Source organism: Aedes aegypti, chromosome 3 (assembly GCF_002204515.2).
Source record: "Aedes aegypti strain LVP_AGWG chromosome 3, AaegL5.0 Primary Assembly, whole genome shotgun sequence".
Lineage (NCBI taxonomy): Eukaryota > Metazoa > Arthropoda > Insecta > Diptera > Culicidae > Aedes > Aedes aegypti.
Window position 1 is genome coordinate 344,413,883 of NC_035109.1, and position 18,072 is coordinate 344,431,954.

At 35.1% G+C, this 18,072-nt stretch overlaps 3 protein-coding genes across 5 annotated transcripts; all 3 read right to left on the reverse strand.

Moving 5' to 3' along the window:
- Nucleotides 1-793: 793 nt before the first annotated feature.
- LOC23687639 lies at nt 794-2,159 on the reverse strand. The gene is made up of 3 exons (XM_021853739.1): nt 1,516-2,159; nt 1,250-1,451; nt 794-1,189 (listed from the first exon to the last, which is right to left on the reverse strand). The coding sequence occupies exons 1-3, from the start codon at nt 2,061-2,063 to the stop codon at nt 959-961; spliced, it is 981 nt and encodes a 326-aa protein (XP_021709431.1). The 5' UTR covers nt 2,064-2,159; the 3' UTR covers nt 794-958.
- Nucleotides 2,160-14,841: 12,682 nt separating this feature from the next.
- LOC23687781 lies at nt 14,842-16,715 on the reverse strand. Of its 3 annotated transcripts, none has more exons than XM_021851747.1 (4): nt 16,615-16,715; nt 15,553-16,234; nt 15,293-15,494; nt 14,842-15,232 (listed from the first exon to the last, which is right to left on the reverse strand). In XM_021851747.1, the coding sequence occupies exons 1-4, from the start codon at nt 16,625-16,627 to the stop codon at nt 14,996-14,998; spliced, it is 1,134 nt and encodes a 377-aa protein (XP_021707439.1). In that variant the 5' UTR covers nt 16,628-16,715; the 3' UTR covers nt 14,842-14,995. The 3 variants fall into 3 exon arrangements, with proteins under 3 accessions (XP_021707439.1, XP_021707440.1, XP_011493177.2); XM_021851748.1 differs by having other exon boundaries at nt 16,581-16,715; XM_011494875.2 differs by having other exon boundaries at nt 16,510-16,715.
- A 323-nt stretch (nt 16,716-17,038) lies between these two features.
- On the reverse strand, nt 17,039-17,698 carry LOC110678569. Its single transcript, XM_021851594.1, has 2 exons — nt 17,587-17,698; nt 17,039-17,527 (listed from the first exon to the last, which is right to left on the reverse strand). The coding sequence occupies exons 1-2, from the start codon at nt 17,633-17,635 to the stop codon at nt 17,091-17,093; spliced, it is 486 nt and encodes a 161-aa protein (XP_021707286.1). The 5' UTR covers nt 17,636-17,698; the 3' UTR covers nt 17,039-17,090.
- Between the last annotated feature and the right edge of the window lie 374 nt (nt 17,699-18,072).

The window sequence follows — 18,072 nt, forward strand, 5'->3', positions numbered from 1 at the left end:
CCAAGACGTCTTATTCAAACGCTTACAACAGTGATCGTGAAATTGTTTAAACAGCTATAATACCCGAACGCTTCAACGCTTTTTTGTCACAAATTTATCAATGGTAGTCCACATATGCGGATACACAATATACATCAGAACAAAGGCCAAAGTTTTCCGTCCTTCAGAAGATTCCCAGGGTAGAGCAGTATACCGTTCTCCGTCATCATAGCACTCCCTTCTTAGCCCATTATTTCTGAAAGGAGTATGTGTAAATTAAGCTTATTCCACTGTCGATGACGTAGGTACCGGTTTTTCCTCCATACGATTGGTGGAGGGCGGAAATTTGGCAGGAACTGGTTTCGTTGCCAAAAGTTTCTCGTTGTTTCAGCAGTCGTTGTCGAAGGAAGACAAGAAGATATAACTGAGAAGCGTCTGTAGGAAACACTACTATTGTGTAATGTGAAGTCAAGAGAGAACATTTTACTGAATTGCATCGAATACGCGAAGAACCACTGTAAATCTTCTACAGGTACTATTCGATGTACGTTATCTATTTTGATTTTCAGTCTGTACGTTCTAAGGAATATTGAATAAAATTTTATCAATAATGTAAAAACACTTTTTATCCAATTCCAAATTCATCTAATCAAACATGTTTCCTTATAATATCTTGCAAAGAAACAGGCTCCCAAACAAATATACAATAGCTTTTTTGCTGCAAAAATGTGTTTCTGTCTTGAATATACTAAAAATCATACCGATTTATTATGTTGTTTTTTTTTTCTTCTACATATATTATATATTTGCACTGTAATATAAAACCATGAGACTCTCTACTGCAGTATAGAACATTACGTATTTGATATAACTGTGAATTCTAACCTCTCCTTGTTCTAAATCAATGTTTTATACTTAGCTTGAATTGCTGAACTTTCAAATAATTTCTTATACGGCATAATAAAGTTATGGTTTAGAATTAACTCATTTGGATTAGAAATGTCAACACTGTGTAAGCAATGTTAAGCACGTGGAGAAAAGCTGCAGTTGAAATGTTGAATAACCCCATGCAGTCCATGGAAACTTCGCGACGCGTGTTCATCCAGATTATCATCAACGCTGTTCGGAAACCAATGTAATGTGAGTGGTTCTTCCGGTTGTGGGGCATAAGAATAGCAATCTGGAAAATATGCTCGCCAATACAGTTAGCCTACGAATAAATACATTTTGAAAGAACTTTTAGAGAAGAATAGAACACTTTCTAGCTTACAACATCTTGAAAAGAATCAACAAAATGGCAAAACATGTAGTATTCCATAAGAAACATTGCCAGTGTTGCCATAACGACAAATGACAAAAAGTTCACTCCAATGGCTTGACAAATATAGCACAGAGCCCCGATGCTCATGATTGAAAAATAATGAACAAGAAAGAATGTTTCTCCGACCAATTTCTTCAAGGCTTTAAAGTGGCTGAAAATATATAGATAGATGAACGTGAGAGCTAAATTTCAACGATAAATATATCTAAACTTACCACCAAAATTCCAGATGCTGTTTCAGAGTATCCCTCAATTCACTATTCATTTTTTCCCAGTCAGTTCCATTGATAACAAACGGTTGACTCAAAATCGAACGAAAGCGGTTGGCTAAAATTTTAAAGTTGGCTTCCATTCCTAACAAAAGAGATCCAATGGTCGCCATGCTGCTGAAAAATTTCGGCAAGAATCCCACTGGCAGAAGTGTTAAGAAGAGTAACCGGTAAATATTACGCTCAAGTGACATGAAAGGCAGTGTATCAGATCGCCTATCAAAAGCCATTTCTGTGGTGTCGTTTGGTATAAAAAGTAGAACCGTATCGATCACGATTAAGCCATAAATGCCACGTATCATTGTCATAGATCGATGCTTGAACTTGCTCAGTTCAAGCAAATCATAGCTGTCATCAATGGTGATCATACGCGCATCATTAATGTAACTCCTGATACTGGTAATCGATTTCCGATGGAGTTTTAACAACAGCAATTTGCAGCCAGCAACAACAAAGGCCGTGAATTTCACAACTTCGACAACAACTCTAAACATTTCGGCTCTATTGTTCTGCAAAGTACTATAAAGTACTACAAAAATGAAGAATGTTTGAAGGGAGAATAGACATGCCACTAAGAAGCGAATGTAACGTTCACAGCTCCACTTCAATGTGAGTTCACTTTGTATTCCTGTTTAAAGATAGATAATTGAGTCCAATAATGAAAATGATTTGGAACGATTCATGCTAGAAGACACTCAATTTAAGTTATGTAAATGGTTACTTAACAAACTACTTTAGATACTTAACCTACCTCCAGTGAGCAGTAACACATCTTGCCAGAAGAAGCAATTACTCCCAGGTCCGTTGTCGGACCAAAAATACCTCTTTTTGGCCACTACAGATGACCACCATTTACGAACACAAATCATGCTACTCTGAAAACGGAATAACATTTTCGTTCTCAGCTTAAGCAAAGACTGAAAATTTGAAGACAATCGTAGAGTGAATTATACTGACTTATTGCAACAAGACCTTGAGTATAAGGCGTGTATCTCGATATTGCTAATGTCAATGTTCTTTGATGAGTAAGTTTAATCAATAATATTTATTGCTTTATTTATTGGCGCTGAAGGGCTAACGTTCGCAGGAAGCTTTATGAATTTTAGAAGACCATGTGGATATAGTCTAAAAATAACAAAAGGCAAAATTAATTAAAAACAAGCCTTTCCTTCCCACAGCTTTGATCGACAATTTGACTGTCAAAACGGTATTTATAGAAAGAGTGTTTTAATGAAGGTTATTTCTAATAATCAGAATTATTCAAAATAACTTTGAAAATTTGTAGTTAAACCAAATAATCAATTGATTGTTTATCAATAGTTTTGGGTCACTTATTTTGGTTATTAGTGGGACAAATGAGCGTATAAATTCATTACAATCCTTTTTTAACTAATCATACCAATTCGAATCAACTAGTATTTGTCGGATATCGGTGGATCACTTGTGGTACCATGGGAAAGAGAGGACTCTATTCAGAAGAAATATCTGAATTAGATTCTTCTGCACTCCAATAATTTCAATTTTGACGAAATCAATGGAAGTAACTTATGAATTAATTGAAAAATAATGTTTTAATTTTTTATTGATTTATAATTAGCATGGAATGGTAGTTTACGATACATGTTGCAGAATGATGTTTTCACAGACTTTCTTGCCGAGTTGGGTAATTATGACGACTACTGTAAAACTTGAGTTCTGTAACGTGTTACGGACAACATTTTTTGCAAATTTCGTAGTCGACCACGACACGTGTACTTACCATTATTCAGTGATTTCTGAAAATGTTTGAGTAATGATTCATTACGCAACACAAAACAGCCGCATTATGAAAATGCGTTGTATAATATTCATTACGCGCGTGATGACTATATTACAATCATGCATAATTCAGTGCAGGACAGATTGGCGTGATGAAAAACAGTCTATTATGATAAATTGTAAAAAAAACAGTTTTGCGTGCCAACTATTGTTAAGAGAGCATCTTAAAATCAAGCGTGTTCCAGAATAAGAGCGTAATTGACGTGATCGATTTTTCTACGTCGATTTTCTCTTCAGTGAATAAAAGTGCAAGATGCAAGTTTGTTTGGCATTCTTTTCACCTCACGACACTACATTGCACACTTCCCAAGTGTCCTGATGAAAAAAACAGCTAACAAATTTGCATCTTATAACCTTTATTCACTAAAGAGGAAATCGACGAAGAGAAATCGATCATAATTAATTCCATGCAAATCGGTGGGCCATCTTTGATTTGCAGTAAATTTTGCACATGTTTTCGGTATGGTAGAATAGGTATTTTTCATGGATGAATTCTTTATTGCGACTTAAGAATAACTTTTGAAAACGGCTGATGTGTTTATGTATTAGGAAAACTATACTGTCAACTCTACGAGCTATTAAATCATAGTAAAATGGCTGCCTCGACGATTCCTTGAATCGCATTTGCACTGGTTTTGTGTTTAATAACTCGATACCTCTCTCACGGTGCCCCGACAGACCATTATTATGGAAAAAATGTCCATCAAAACTGAGTACAGGGCTCGATTTCTGAGGTCATTCTGCACCTTTGGCCAATTTAAAAAAAGAATCCCTAGGAGGAATCGCAACAAATCATGATTTGAAGTTTTTCACTAGAAGTTTCAATATTAAAATATTTACAAATTAAAATGGCTTAAATGTATTTTACATGTCTCAAACCAGTAAGCTTAGTTTATTGAAATAAAATCTTAAAAATAAATTTTAATGTAATGTTGATGTTATGTTCGATAAAAGTGAAACATTCAATGCTGAATATTATTTATTTACATTTTATTTTTAAATTTTCACTTAGTGATCAGCCCACTGAATTCTGCCGTATTTATTTTGCTTAATAATATTAGCTTCTTTATATCTCGTGCTACTCTTGATGTATACGAACAGTTCGAATAGTCGATGTAAGCGACAATATGACTAAAATGCATTTTTTCATTCATATACATTCTTTACCTAGTTTCTTTACACTGGTTGGACATGCGAACAACGCTTATTTGTTTCAAAATATTTGAACTATTGAGGAAAACGAATTGATGCATACATAAAATTATTCGATCAGGTTCAGGTTTTTATGACAGTGACTTGGTACTTACGTTAATTTATCTATATAATCGTTCATCCAACTCACTGATTAGACAGATAAAACGACGTTTGCGTTTGCAGATGACAATAATAAGATATTAATCATATAATCGCCCCCAGTCGACTGTTGAATTTCAATCTCTAACAAATCTACATATTATTTGCCTGATATAGTTGAAATTTTCAAGCATTCAGCTGGGAACACAAAAACGCATTTCCCCAGCGAAGATAGTGCTGGTGGTTACGTCGGCCATGCAAACATGGGCAGTATTGTCCTCAGAACTTTACGTTAAAATTATCTTATTCTGCATTCTCGGCCACAACAGGATTTACACGAGAACACGGGACTATACGGGCAACATCGCTAAGACTCCATGCTCCATGTTGGTTTTATAGAAATTATCGTCATCTGTTTATTGATTTCAAGGTCGACTTTCGAACGTTCGACTTAGTGACGAAAGTCTAGCTGTGGCAGGCAATATCTGGTAATATCTTAACAGGAAAGCTGATAAATATAATTAAGAGTAATAATTGCAAACTAGGTGGCTTTTCAGGCGATGACTTTATAGAAATCGATCTCAGCGCAGTTGAGCAGACATTCGCTATTTTGAAGCGATACCCAAACGGTTGCATGTACAGAGAGAAGCAGATGAGCTGTGATCTGTGGCAATGATGTTTCCCGTGTAGTAAAAACATGTGTTCTGGCTGCAAATCGTATCGTACAACACTGAAATGTGATTCAAACACAAAACAGTTTTCATTAATTATGTGAAAAAAAGAACAAAAAGATGATTGCAAGTATGCCCAAATGAAACATCATTGTTGATTTGCTCTGTATAAGACACTGATCCTTAACTCTCTAAACACATTTATTTAAATACAGAAGACTATTAAGCAAATAATATACGACATACTTAAGTGAGCTGATCATTTAGTGCGAATGTTGGAAGAAGAAGTTCTCACAATTAGGTAGAGGTAGAGGTTAGCGGCCCAAAAGAAAGATAATCGCGTATGTTATTCTGATTTTGACGTAAGCGTATAAGTGCAACCAAATCATCGCAGATTTTGAACAAACGGTTGATACGTGATGTAATTACTATAACAGTAATGACATACTTAAACTTCTCATTATTATTGTGCTACATTTTCCACATTTACTCTCACATACTTTTTTTTTGGTTTTAAAATAACAACACCACTAATTGTTTGATTTTTAAAATTTCAATCGGTTTAAAATAGAAAACAATATACAATCAAACTTTAACTAGTAAACTTTGCAAAAAAAACCATACTTAAACCACTCTGGTTAGTTAAATGAGTATTAAATATTTCGATTACAGGAATGTTCCGTTTTTGTCACGTTCCGATTTTGTCACGCTCCGTTTTTGTCGCGTTCCGATTTCTTCAACAAATTATTCCGTTATAATCAACAACAAGAAATGAAATTTTTAAAATTTTTGTGTGCTTAAAATATAGTCTATAGCCTTATTTTGAATGTTTTCAAGGGTCTCAGAGTTGAATTTTCGACATTATGTTAGTGCTGAGCACATGTATCGTAGGCGTCAAGTCCTATACCGTTCAATAAGGGTTTTCTCCTTCTTGGCCTCCTTCTATTCAAACAGAGTGTTCAAGGTTGACTAGGGGTACTAGACAACATTGACACATCCATCAACAGTCGAAAGTTGTCCCGGCCACGTCCTAGCGACTGCTGGAGATTGTAAGGGGTCGTCCATAATCCACGCGGTCTTCTTTTTCAGACCCCCCCCCCCCTTGTAGTTTTCTGTCCACACAAAAAAAAATTAAAATTTGTATGCACTTTGATCATTTACCAGAAACCCTACCCCCTCCCACCAAAAATGACCACGTTGTTTATGGACGACCCCTTAGTTGGATAAAGTACGTATTCAAAATAAATTAAGTACAGGTACAGGTATAGAGCGTCTTTTTCTTATAAAACATGGCATCATAGAATATTCGATGTTAATGTTATAGACATATTCGATCAGACAATGTTCAATTCTTTGTTATAAGTAAGGGTACCGTAATTCGGGGTGTAGTTGATCAGTGGGGAGAAGTTGATCATTTCCGCATCCACATGTATGAACTGCCAAGAGAGCTATTATCCGTTTTCAATTATCACAAGTTATGTCATATCGTATTACCCGATAGCTGCTCTTGATGTTTCTAAATTCGGTTCGTCGTTCAAGATAGTCATACCATGGAAAAAAAAAGATTTTTAAGGAAATGTTTGATGAACTGTTGAAGGGTTCTACCCCAAACATTCGACTATTGCCAAGGCTATATAAAGACACCATTTAAATAAACTGTTTCGTACATTCCATATATGTTCTGTGAACCCAGTTTTATATTTGTATTTAGGGTGAAAAATCATTTTCAGAGATAAAAACGTTTTTTTTGTGAGCGAGTTGCTTAATTCAAAGAAAATTGCATACATTTAGGCGTTTTATTTGGTGTATTCTGGATTTCACAACATTCAATTCTGAAATTGACCGATTTATCAACAAGTTGTAAGATTTTTGAGACTGGATTCGGGACCAGTGATCCCAAATTTAGTAAATAGCATGTGTCTTTATTTAAGGAAACGTGTCACAATAATTGATCAACTTCACTCCGGAATCAGAAATTCCATTTTTTGATTTCTAAAAAATGTTTTTGTTATTAAGATAATAATTCGTAAAAATTTCGTTTGTATAATTCGATAAACATCCAACCAGTACAGGATTGACAAATATTTGGATGAGAATACATGCATCCTACTAGGAATTATAGAACAGAAACTCTCAAAAGTGATCAACTTCACCCCACTTTACGGTATGCGAAACATCGAATGACTGAGTCAAACACGCTTCGAAACGAAATTCCACGGAACTCATACAAGCGGAATTTTCATTTTATAATTTCGTTTTGTTTCGCCAAATTTTAAAAATATCTCCGCGGGAAATAAAAAACGAGCGGAATAAAATGGAGTTTTGCAAAATTTCGTATTTATTTTTGAACAAACAAAGCATAGCACACGCTTCTACTCCTTTGTAGTATATCACCAACACAAATGTAAAACAGTCGCAATATTCTCACGGGGTAAAAGTTCTCAATGTTGACGTGAGCATAGATGACCGTACAATTTGTAGGTGCTAATCCATGATTGACCAGAACTATAGAGGTTCCACAGAGATTTAATGAATAGGGCTTGACAGATTTAATTAATAGCTTATCATTATTAATGTGCATATTTCGAGAGCTCAAATTTTAAAAGTTAATAACGGCGCCGGCCACGCCCTTACGGCCATCTGGGAAGGAAAGGATTGTAAGTTAGACAACCATTATTGTTACTTGAGACCAAAAAACCTTCTTTCTCTCCACAGTGGTCATGGAAAGAATGTTAGGTTAGTGGGATAAGATAGAGATCTGGGAGTCACCTGTGGTTGGTGATGCGGTCCATGATTTATTCACGCCTAACCGGACTCGCGATATAAATCAATAATAGCATTTTGCGACAGTGGTATCGGATTATTTAGATTTGAGCTCTTGAAATGTTGAGGTATGCCTTCGATTTATGTTCACCTTGAACGAGGAAAATGAGTACATTATTTTATTAATAAAAAACAAGCTTGGTTTATTCACAGCTCTCCCCCTCTTATAGAGTGACATAATTTCTGCACGGCCTCCAATTAAAAAAAGGCAGTAAAAATTTTCGAAGGTAAATTACCACAAGGCATAGATGTTAACCTTTACAGTATTAGGTTGATGTTGGTACCCATTACAGTAAAGGTACAATAAAGACCCATGCCTTGCGGTGGTTTCAGAGAAAAGTTCCAAAATTCAGTTTTTGATTTTTTTTTTAAGAAAGATCACAAATGAATTATATTTTTGATTCATGCATTTATTTTATGTTTGTTTTTAATTAGATGGTGGTTCTGGATTTAGGTCCAAATTTGGTTGGAACCTAGGGTGTTTCGAAAAGCACAACAACATTTTTCCTTTTTTTCTCACATCTGAACCGCGAGATATCGATAAATAAAGCATATATAAAAATTCGTAGATTGAAAGACGGATTGTCTGAACGAACATAACTTTTCAATCAAATTTGAAGTTCCTCAATGCTATTTCATCCAGGTTTAGATCCTTTTTCATTATTTTTAAAATTCTTTCAAGGCTCAAAATTTATTGATAATTTTATTTTGTAGTCAGTTTTGAACCAAAAGTATTGGAATGAAATGATCTCAAAACTCCTCAAAAACCCAATTCTCAAATAAATCGTCCAGAAATTCCGTTACAGATTTTTGAATACGATCATTTCTCCAGTATTTGCTCAAGAAAACTATCGGAATTATTTGCCGCATGGATTAAAAAAAAAAAGTATTTTTTCTTCACTCCAAATTTTTTCATTTATTTTCCCGGTCATTATAGAGTAATTCCTCTAAAAATTATTACGAAATTTCTACGATGTTCCAGGAGTTCTTTATACATTATTTTAAATGTTTAAAGCTTTTAGATCCACTCCTTAGTTGTAACAGTTTAAGAACATCCACCCATGCTTTTGAGCGTTATTAAATTTGTGAACGGGCTTTCATCAAACAAGACATAAGTCATGTAGGGTTGTCCACAAAGTTCCCAACACGAAAAGATCTCAAACCGTACCGAGACTCAAACCTGTTACACTTACCATGGTATGGTTGAAGCTGGATTTTCTTTGTTTGAAATTTTCATCGTTTTATGATTCCATTTAATTAAATTAAATAATTAATTTCAATTTCATTTGAATTAAAAATAAACACAATTTTTACAAGATTTTTATAAAGTGTGAAGCATTACGCAATAGGGACGCAACGCATGGTACGTACGCGATTCAGAGATAAACGGGTTGTTTTTTGCATATAGGGGAACTTGTGTATTTTCAGCAGTTTAGTTCTTTTCGTCATGGGACTTATTTGTCACCCAAATTGACTAAAGTTTAATAGCAACAGAATAAAAATATTGTAAGCCCGGGTTACAAAAAGACCCCCCTCCCTTCCTGACAAGTTGAATTAAGCTGTCAAAAATAAAAGAAATCACCCTACGGGTATGTATCCCGAAATTATCACTACCGTCGATGGGGTGACAATGGGTCTAGGGGGGATTGGGTCAAAACGAAAAAATATGATTAATGAAATATTCCAGTCAATAACGCTCATATTACTAAAATTATTAATTCATATGCTAAAGAACATATAACTACACATAATTGATTACAATATACACTTTTTAAAAAAGTAGTTTTTGTTTAACATATTTATAAACTTGAATGTTGAAACTAGAGAAAGTTTCCAACATTAAAAATCTTCTGTGCAAAGTATCACGCATTAATTTTAACCTCTGTTGTTGTAATAGTGTAAGGTTGAAGGGCTTTTCAATACTCTTCACTCGTATTTTCCGGAATCCATTTAATTTTTTCACAAAATTTTCATTTTTTTCGATACGGTGTCTAAATTATTAAAAATGGGGTGAGAACGATAGTGAAAGAAATCACTAGTTCAATTTTTTTTTACGTTTTACGGTGCCTTTAAATAACAATGCAAAGAATTTTGATAGCTCCTCAAACCAACAACTTTTTTTTCGTGAGAAGCAACATCGTAAAATTATCAAATGGATTTCATATTATGGAAACATCTCACGAAAATACAAGAGAGTTGTTGGATCCTGGAAATACCGGGATTATGACGTCAACAACTTGGCAAACTAACCTGAATAGACTTTACGGCAATGAGGATAAGATTTTGAAGACAATTTGAAGAAAAAAAAAACAAGAAAATTTATGTAAACCTGACGATAACTGCTGGATCTACACACTTTTTGCACATATTTCTACAATTTTTCATACTTGTGAAACATCTTAGATACCTTTTCGTCTTGATTCCATCGTATTTCAATAATATTTTACAGCTGTGAATGGTTTTGCAAGCAAATTCCCATAAACAAGTAATTCAAATTACAATGACCCAATGTCACCCCATCTAAGGGGTGAGATTGGGTCATTTTTTATCTACGTGTAGTGTCGTAGTGAATAAATATTTTTCTTTCATTTTTTGGACGGTTGTTAATGTATTATAAAATAAAATACACACCAAATTTGAAATTTATTGGAGTTAAATTGCGATAGTTATTCAAAAAATAATTCGTACATATCCTTTTTTGACCCATTCTCACCCCTAACGACGGTATGTACACAAACAAATTTCGTGGAATGTTCAGAAAAATTTCGTTTCGTTTCGAAACATTTCGTGAGGATTTGAATTTCATATCGGTTTGAACGGAATATTTCAATTATTCGTTTCGTTTCGTTACGCACAGTTTTGAAAATTCTGCAAATCGCTTCGTTTCGGTTCGCCATGTAAAATACTCATAGCGCACACACTTAGTTATAAGAGATGTACTAGAGAATAAACTCAAAATATTGTGTCAGAAATAAAGACGTTGTATTGAAGCTCAAACTGGGTATCCGTTCTAGTACTAAATTTGTTACCCAAGTTTGACAGATTACAGTTCATTTTTCTAAGCACTTTGCTTTTGCTCAAGTGCCATAAATGGGGCAACAGCACATGGTACAATATCGAGTTTATTTCGTATTTGAAAAGACATGTTATCACCCCATTATATTTTGGACATAGAAACTGCCATTATTTTTCATCTCTTTCAACACAAAAACGATAGAATTTCACAGATTATAGCGAATGTCCTGATTCAAAGGGGAGAGGACGAGAATCAGCAGAACATAGCAATCTATTGGAAATTCCTGAATCTTCAGTAAGTTTGTCGTGTGTCTCGAAGATCAAATTATGTATCTATATAAATAAAAATGGAGTGGTGTTTGTATGTCACGAAATGGCTTCAGAACGAGACAGCCGATTTGCACAAATCTTTTACTAATGTCTTCTTTAAGGGTTCCGACGTGTTCGTGTAAAATAAAAGTACGGGAAAGTTTTCGGAAAATTCGGTAAAGCTGGAGAAAACTAATATGCCATTTTGTATGGGAGGTTTCGTGGCATTTTTTATCAGCCTACTTGATGGCAAGACGAAGTTTGCCGGGACCACTAGTCTCAAATAAATTTTAGAATGTAGAATCTTATGCCGCTCACAGAAATTTACAAGCACATCACAAATTGTTACTAAGGGTCGTCAAAGTTATAGAAAATCCTTGTTTTATTGATGTTTCAATGAAATTTAAACTATGGTGTTTAATCGTTTAGTAATTAATTCCATCGAGCTTGCAAAATAAAATCTAAACTTTGTCAGATATAATTTGATCGAAAATGCCGAAATTTCAATATGATCGAATTTTCGATCATGCTTGCAGCCACCACACAATATAAATTGTTTCTTTTACAAGCCAGTTACAAAGTTTTCTAAATAATATTTTTTTTTTTGGTAACGAATGTATTACAAACTAATCTAAACCTACATACAAGCCGGCAAATTTGTATGCATGTTGTATGAAATCGATAAATTATGCATTTTTAACAGTTATTGTTATTAAAACCAAGCGTGCTAGGACATTTATGACAGGGGCAATAGATTCAATGAAATCAGATAAAGCAAATAGTTGTACTTTGAGAAAAAAAATGTTCCGCTGTATTATCGGTTAAGGTATTTCTCGTTGAGTGGGGGATTCAAAGCCTGGCCAGGCGAGAATGTTTTCAGGTGTCGAGAAAACAAATGCAAACAAGTGTACATGTGGCAAAAAAAGCTCACAGTTGATCTCTTTTCGAACCAATACATTAATGAGAGCATGTTGTGAAAAAATGTGGTTATTTTGTGTAATAACCAAAAAGCCGTCTTTGAGTAATGAGCATTTATGCTTCTGGTATCACGCTGGCCAAATAAAGAAACTTCATAAAACATCATATCGTAATTTTCAGATATCTCCAAGAATTCTTAACCGATTTGTATGATTTTTTTAGAAAAGCTCCTTTTACTTGACATTGTATAGTCCACATTTTATTTTTTTGTCAGATTGATCAAAACCAAAATGGCTGCCGAGGACATGTTATATGGCGAATGTCGGTCCCCCAAGGAACATATGAAAATCTTCAAAAGCAGATCACGAATGATTAATATCGGGCCGAATTTTTAAACTAGAAGAGTTTTTTTTAAGCTTTTGGAAAAATGGTGTAACAATATTCGAAAACAGAAAAGTTATAACGATTAGAATATTTTTTTTTGCGTAAAAAATTAAACTGCTTGTAGAAGGGTTAACTGCGTCATTTCTTTGCCAATTTACTATTTTCAAGTATGTATATCACAACAAACTCAAAGGTACCCTATGTTCTGGTATGTAGAGAAAATTATTATTTCGAAAAGATCTTCCACCAGACCCATCACGAGTTTTATTTAGTTTTGCTCTCTGATGTGGCAACAATTTTTGGCATCCATAGCTTGGAAAATCTTTGAACGAGCACCACACTTGTGGAGAATGTACCAAAAAAAATTGCTATAGGCTCGGTTGGTGTCGAGCTCGGTAAAAACTTCAAAAAATGCCGATATTAATTCTAGGTCACTAATAATATGCTAAACAGCCATTTTGCCAAACGACCATTATGCCAAACGACTTCATAGCAAACGGGGTACAATCGTTCGAGACACAATTACGAATGGTACGAATGTTGATTAACTTGGATTTAATACAGTCATAAGATATATTGTTTGTAGCGTAGGTGATCAAATAGTTGTGGATGTTCCTATAGTTGCGATAATGTCCTTTATGCTGTTTCATTGAATTTGCAACAGTACCGGCACTGTCAGTCGATATGTTGGCTTGTTGATTCTTGAAATGTTGTTGAACAGTTTACCATAGATGGAGGAATAATTTTTCACTGAAATGCATTTGAATACTGCGATAAAATAATTTCTCTCAGTTACTCGTTACAGCAAAAGTTTGATTATTCATTGAGTTTCTTGAGTTGCGAGCGGTTAAACGAAGTTGAATCGTGTCCACTGTCCGGCATTATAGGCAAGTGATTTAGAACATGAACATCACAGAAAAGTCTTTTGTTCAATATGTGTGTGTTGAAATTTGGAATGTGGAACCTGTAGTGAAAATATTTGATAATAAAATTGCCGATGTACGCATATTTGTCTCGAAATATGTTAGATTTAAATAGAACATGAGACAAGTAGGCGTAGGGGAAGTGGTGGTAAAATGAACACCTTGCCTTTTATCGGGAAGAAATAAATTTCGATAAATTTTTATCACGTACAGACGATTTATAGCATAAATCAGAGTGTTCGAGTTGATACGTAGTTCAATTGAAGTGAAAATATCAACGAAAACTAAGATTTAAGAAAACCACGTTTGAAAATTAGAACTGACGTAACTTTAAGCTCGGAAGGCTTGAGGTTTTTCAGTGAGGTGACTATCGTTATGATATGAAGTCAAATCTAATACCTTTAGTATTCTCTTTGAATGGGTTACAATCATTGATGGATATATTTTCGGTGAGGCAATAAAAATTTTCAGAAATATTTGTTATGCTCACGTTTTTTGCATGATGTTCATTTTACCACCAACAGCTGTTCATTTTACCCACATAGTGCAGGTAAAATGAACATTTACATCGTTTTTTGCTAGCGACAAAAATATGTGAAAATTCAGCTTTTTTAGTCTGAATTCGTGTTGCTGCTATAGATAACATCCCTGTTTTTGATGTTGTGGGATAGAACTATACAAATTCCTCGAAACAAGATTATTTCCTTAAGGTTTTCATTTTACCACCCCTTCCCCTACAAGGGCAGAAAACTCCAGACATCGCTTCTAAGAGCATCCCAAGAATAGAAATATTAGTAGTAGAACGCTAGTGGCGCTGTTGTCACAAAACTGATTTTAATTATTATTATCTTAAATTATGGTTTTTCATTGTATGATCAATACAGTGTCGTTGTTTTGGTTTTTATAATTAATTTGACACTTTGATACCCGGTACTCACGCTGTCCGTTCGTGGCAAACAAGATGTTGGTTACACGAACAGCAGTGACATTAGCATTCTTACGTTAATGCTTCTACTATCCCAAGTGATCGAAATATGGTTTAATCTTGGACAATTGCCAAATATGGTGTTCGAATGACAAGCACTTCAGTACAGGTGAATGAATTACAATAATTACGTACGTGCAACTATTTGCAATATGTTCAATGTTTATTGAAAAGTAATATTAAAATTAGTGTCCTAGTTTTGATAATTGACACATCGGATTTAATATTTCCTACCTTGATAATATCTCAAACTGATTCGAATTGATTGTACATATTTAGATTCCTAATTAGAGTTGACTCATTTGAATAAGAAATGTCAGCACTGTGTAAGCAATGTTCAGCACATGCAGAAAAGCTACAGTTGAAATGTTAAATAACCCCATGCAGTCCATGGAGACTCCACGACGCGTGTTCAGCCAGATTATCATCAACGCTGTTCGGAAACCAATGTAATGTGAGTGGTTCTTCCGGTTGTGGGGCATAAGAATAGCAATCTGGAAAATATGTTCGCCAATACAGTTAGCCTACGAATAAATACATTTTGAAAGAACTTTTATAGAAGAATAGAACACTTTCTAGCTTACAATATCTTGAAAGGAATCAACAAAATGGCAAAACATGTAGTATTCTACAAGAAACATTGCCAGTGTAGCCAAAACGACAAATGACAAAAAGTTCACTCCAATATCTTGACAAATATAGCACAATGCTCCGATACTCATGATTGAAAAATAATGAACAAGAAAGAATGTTTCGCCGACTAAGCTCTTTAAGGCTTTGAAGTGTCTAAAAATAGATATGAACGTGAGAGCTAAATTTTAACGATTAATATATTCCAACTTACCGCCAAAATTCCAAATGATGTTTCACAGTATCTTTCAACTCATGATTTATCATTTCCCAGTCAGTTCCATTGATAACAAACGGTTGACTCAAAATCGAATGAAAGCGGTTGGCTAAAACTTTAAAGTTGGCTTGCATTCCCAATAGAAGGGTTCCAACGGTCGCCATGCTGCTGAAAAATTTCGGCAAGAATCCAACTGGCAAAAGAGTTATGAAGAGTAAACGATAAATGTTACGCGCATGTGACATGAAAGGCTGTATATCGGATCGTATATCAAAAGCCATGTCCGTGATGTCGTTTGGTATGGAAAGGAGAGCCATATCGATGAAGATTAAGCCATAAATGAAACGTATCATTGTCATGGATCGTTGCTTGAAATTGGTTAGTTCGAGCCTATCGTAGCTGTTATCTCCGGTTGTAGTTTGTCCATCATTAATATAAGTTCTGATATTGGTGATCGATTTCCGATGAAGCTTTATCAACAACAATTTGCATCCAGCAACTAAGAAGGCCGAAAATTTCAAAACCTCCACAACGACTTTAAACATTTCGTCTCTATTGGTCTGCAAGGTACTACAAAGCACTACAAAAATGAAAAATGATTGTAGGAAAAATAAACATGATACCAAGAAGCGAATGTAACGCTCGCAGTTCCACTTCAATGTGAGTTCACTTTGAATGCCTGTTTGATGGAAGGAGAATTAAGAATATTAATGAAAATGTTTTGAACTAATCATGTTGTAAATTTTTTATGCAACAAGCTGCATTGTTTATCTCAGTAAGAGTAGTACGTTTATCCAACGAGGCTCGTCAACACTCGTTGCAGAACTATTTTTTTTACAGCAAGCCTCGTTGGATAAATATATGAATCGGGCTGTAAAAATCTTCATTTTGCAACATGTTGCCTAAACTACTATTAAGTTAAAAAACGAAAATGATTCTGATATTCTATCCAACCTCCAATGAGGAGTAACACATCTTGCCACAAGAAACAATCACTTCCTGGTCCTTTGTCAGACCAAAAATACCTCTTTTTGGCCACTAAAGATGACCACCACTTACGAACACAATTCATACTCCACTAGGTACGCAATAAAATTGCCACTCGCAACTTAATAAAGACTGACAACTTTGATGAAACTCGTCGAGAGACTTACGCTGGCTTAATGCACCAAGACCTTCTTTTTTTTTGCACTTTTCCGACAAAGGAAATATTGACATACCTATGTTCTTTGATGAGGAAGTAACAACAATAAAGTATATTGCCTATGTCAAGTGTCGTTGAACGGCTGGCGTTCTCAGGCAATTAAAAGCGGCAATTCAAAATGAATGAATCTCTAATGAATATTAGTAGATCATGTGAAACAGTCTTAAAATAAAATAATAAAGAAACGAGTCCTTAAGAACGATTCAGAGGTAATACTTCAATGAGATTCGGAGAGTCATATGACATACGGAAACATAATGAATTACACTCTTTTTTTTTTTGGAATTTGTTTCTATTTTTTCAAAGCTTGTTGTAACATTTGTATATCCCTTTACAATGAACGTTTTCCAAACAATCTGGCATGCCTCTTGACTCGTCGGACATCTTCGCTACCTAGAAGTGGTGGCAAATAGTCTTCTCCCTGGAAGTCATCGTTTCTTCCCTCTGGAGGTGGGAGCGCAGGAGCGTCAGTCGATGGCAGTGGGACACCATACTCCAGGGGAACTTGTGGCTTCTCGTAATGATACGGTCCCTGGTAGTCCGCATGGCTGCTATCCAACTGTCCACTTCGAGTCTCTTCGGCTTCCGTGGCCACTTCCACGTCCTGTTCCACTAAAGACGATGATGCAGGAACTGGACCCTGTTCCGGAAGAACAGTGTTAGCTTCCGGATCTGGTTGCACGTTAGTGGTCAGTACCAGGCATGTTTGTATTTCCTGCGGCTGATTGTGATTTGCGACTGGTAAGATTTCACTAACGTCTGCGTTGGCTGTTCGTAGAAGGGTGGTATATTAGGTGATGTGCTTTTGGAGTTTCGGTTTAACTTACCATAGCAGAGGAGCAAACAAAACGAGACTAAATATGCCAATGGATGCATTTTTGGGTCTCGGGTGTTTTCTCTGTTGAACGTTTTGTCGGGTTTGCGTTGTTGGAAGACGGCGATGGGAACTGATTGCGAAACATTTGGGAGCGATCTATATATACGCAGTAAGACGAGTCGTTGGAAACAAACATGATCGATATTCGAGGCCAGACAGCCACACGTGCTGTTAGTTTATCCTATAGTAGTTTTAAAATTTGTTTTACGGGATGAATGGAGGTTGAAGGTTAAACTTATTTGCAAATATTAGGATGTTGACGAAGAATCAGCAACAGCAGCGTTGTACTAACATAGACAACGATTTCCAAAGACACGTAGTTACTCATTCTGGATTATAATGTTTTAAGCGAATTTCAATAAGACATTTCGTTTTCAATCATTTGCTTTTCGTTTTTTTTTTTCGCTCCGACCACGGCTCAAGTTCTATTTTTCTC